Source organism: Montipora capricornis, chromosome 3, assembly GCF_036669925.1.
Source record: "Montipora capricornis isolate CH-2021 chromosome 3, ASM3666992v2, whole genome shotgun sequence".
NCBI lineage: Eukaryota > Metazoa > Cnidaria > Anthozoa > Scleractinia > Acroporidae > Montipora > Montipora capricornis.
Window position 1 is genome coordinate 39231393 of NC_090885.1, and position 2500 is coordinate 39233892.

At 34.7% G+C, this 2500-nt stretch overlaps 1 protein-coding gene across 2 annotated transcripts in view; it reads left to right on the forward strand.

Moving 5' to 3' along the window:
• LOC138043108 (uncharacterized) overlaps nt 1-2500 on the forward strand; it is a 23193-nt gene that overhangs the window by 2092 nt on the left and 18601 nt on the right. For both annotated transcript variants that reach the window (XM_068889233.1, XM_068889234.1), the window contains exons 3-4: nt 572-707; nt 1888-2003. In XM_068889233.1, coding sequence (XP_068745334.1) covers nt 572-707; nt 1888-2003 — 252 coding nt within the window. The remainder of the gene's footprint in view (nt 1-571; nt 708-1887; nt 2004-2500) is intronic.

The following is a 2500-nucleotide window of genomic DNA, read 5'->3' on the forward strand; positions in this document are numbered from 1 at the left end:
ATTTTTCTTTTTTGCGCTACATGTTGTGTCGTGTCAGCTTTTAATTCAGTTTTTAAAGGAACAAGGCATGATACATGTACAATAAATTATGCTTTTTTGGTTTTTTTAATGAGGTGCAAATGAGATGCAACATGTTTTCTGAAATCCTACACCTTAGTGCGAAAGTTTAACTGCTAGTAAATTGTTTCTAAAAGGCATCCCTTAAGGTGAAAGTGGAGCCAATATTTAGAATTATCAGTTTTCAGAATGTAAGCCTGTAAGTTGGCTAAAGACCCTACAAATTGTAGCTGACTTCTTATTCTTATTCTTCTTATATACTCTACTCAGGCCTTCTGATATTACGCAATGGTGCGATTTCGCACAATCGACCTCAAATCGCATCTGATCGCACAATTCACGAAAAATCGCATAATTCACAAAAGAAAACTTGGGTCACTTACTGTTATGTACTGTAAAATAAAAATGGACTTTTTGGTCATACAGGCTGTAGTAGCACTTTAAAAGCACCTACATGTAAGTGGAGCAGTCAGTTGAGTACAATTTTATTTTTTTGAATACACTCAATTTGAAGGATGGTAGACATCTTTTACTTGGACTATGGGCAATCAGAGTGCGTCGCATTGGACAGAATATGCCGTTCTACCCCTGGTGATGTCTTGTCTCGCCGACCAATGGCACAGTACATAACACTTGAAGGTGTTCGACCTGTAAGTAGTGTACATAATCCAGCTGCATACGGCGGACTCTCAAATATCAGTCCATATTTAGTATTGTAAATTGAGTAAGGGAAATACTGTAATAATCGAGCCTGCTTTTGGCTAGAAATTGATTCTCCCAACTTTTTAAACTCATTCCAGCAATTTTTACTGACACATGGTCCTCTGTATAATATGACAAGATTACATTGTTAGCTCTATTTGCAGCCATACCAACCTGCATGTATCCTTTCTTTTCTTTTTTTTTTTGCTGACACAGTGATGACTTCACTATTGTCAACCTCTTTATACAATTATTTATAATACGCCATTTTTGAATATCAAATATTCAGCTTGATAGTGAGGCAGTGAGACAAAAACAATAGAAACACATTGGAATGAATGGGAAAAATATTTGCATATCTTCCACTGTCCTTTGTCTTTGTCCTCTAAACCTCTCTTCCAAGTTGAATTTTAATATAATTATTGAAAAAGGCCTACATGTGTTAGTAATAAAGAATTGCAGGTACACTGTATTCCACGGTTTGGGAGGGTTTCAAGTTGTTGCCTTCCATAAAACTGCGCTTTGCAGCACGTGAGAAATCAGATAAGTTTTTAAAAATAAAATCAATGACCAAGCAGGTTAGAAACTGAATAGAATCCTTTCTTTGGACATGTACCATACATGTACATATGTAGTATATGCAAATATATAATTATGAACACAAACTTTGTTCAATAAAAGATAGCTACATGTATTATAACATGCATTAGTATAATTACATAATTAGGTAATTATTGAAAATTATCTGTGCTGATTGGTTGCACTTGAGGTGATTATTACTTGATAATTACCTGAGCGTTTGTTTTTTTTTTTTTTCAAAATGGCCACAAGCTGTTTTGTCGAGGTGACAGACGAAGAATCTAAATTTATTATTGTTTTAGAGAAAATGCAAATTTTTCAAATAATCACCTACAGTAATTATGTAATTGTACTAATATTCTCCTCACCTTTGGTGAATGAATTATTGTTAAGTAATCTTTCAACAGTTACAGTGTATCTGAACTGTGCACGGGCCACTTGTCTGGTCTAATCTGCACCCTTTGTATTCGTAAAACAAAAAAATAGTGATGTTTCAAACGGGTCTTTTTTATTTAAAAGTACATTAAATTTTTGTATTGTCTCTTTTAGGTTGGTGAAAACTGGTCCAATGAGGCAAACAGAAGGTTTCGGGAACTGGTGTCCTCTGTGAGTGACAAACTTACCATTCAATTTTCAAACAATTTCAGAGGAAAACTTTATTTAAGGTTAGTTTATACTATATTTCTCAGATAGTATGTGCACTGTGATTGACTAAATTAGCGAATATAGCCCACCGTACCTCCCCACTAAATTTCAAATTTTGATAAAGCATTCTCTAGTTAGTTTTTCATGTTGTTTCTGTTACATACTCAAGGGACACAAACTTTGTAAACTTGTAAAACTGTTTGAATTCGATGGCAAGGAACTATTAATTGTTCCGATTTTTTCAATCTTTGTGGCAGTTGAACATTCTGCTTGACTTCAACTAGTTTCCTTTCCCAAAATTTACCGTAGATTCTGAGATACATGTATATTAAACATCGTGCTTGGGCCATAAATCACTGGGAAAAAACTCAGTCCGTAATTTTACAGTGGAGACCTTGAACTTGCTTAGTAAGAGGTACATGTACAGTTCTGGCCACAGGAATAGCAGAACTTACATAAGCATAAAATGCGTGCAAGGTGGCGGATTTACACACAAAATATGCGTGGGTAACATTTT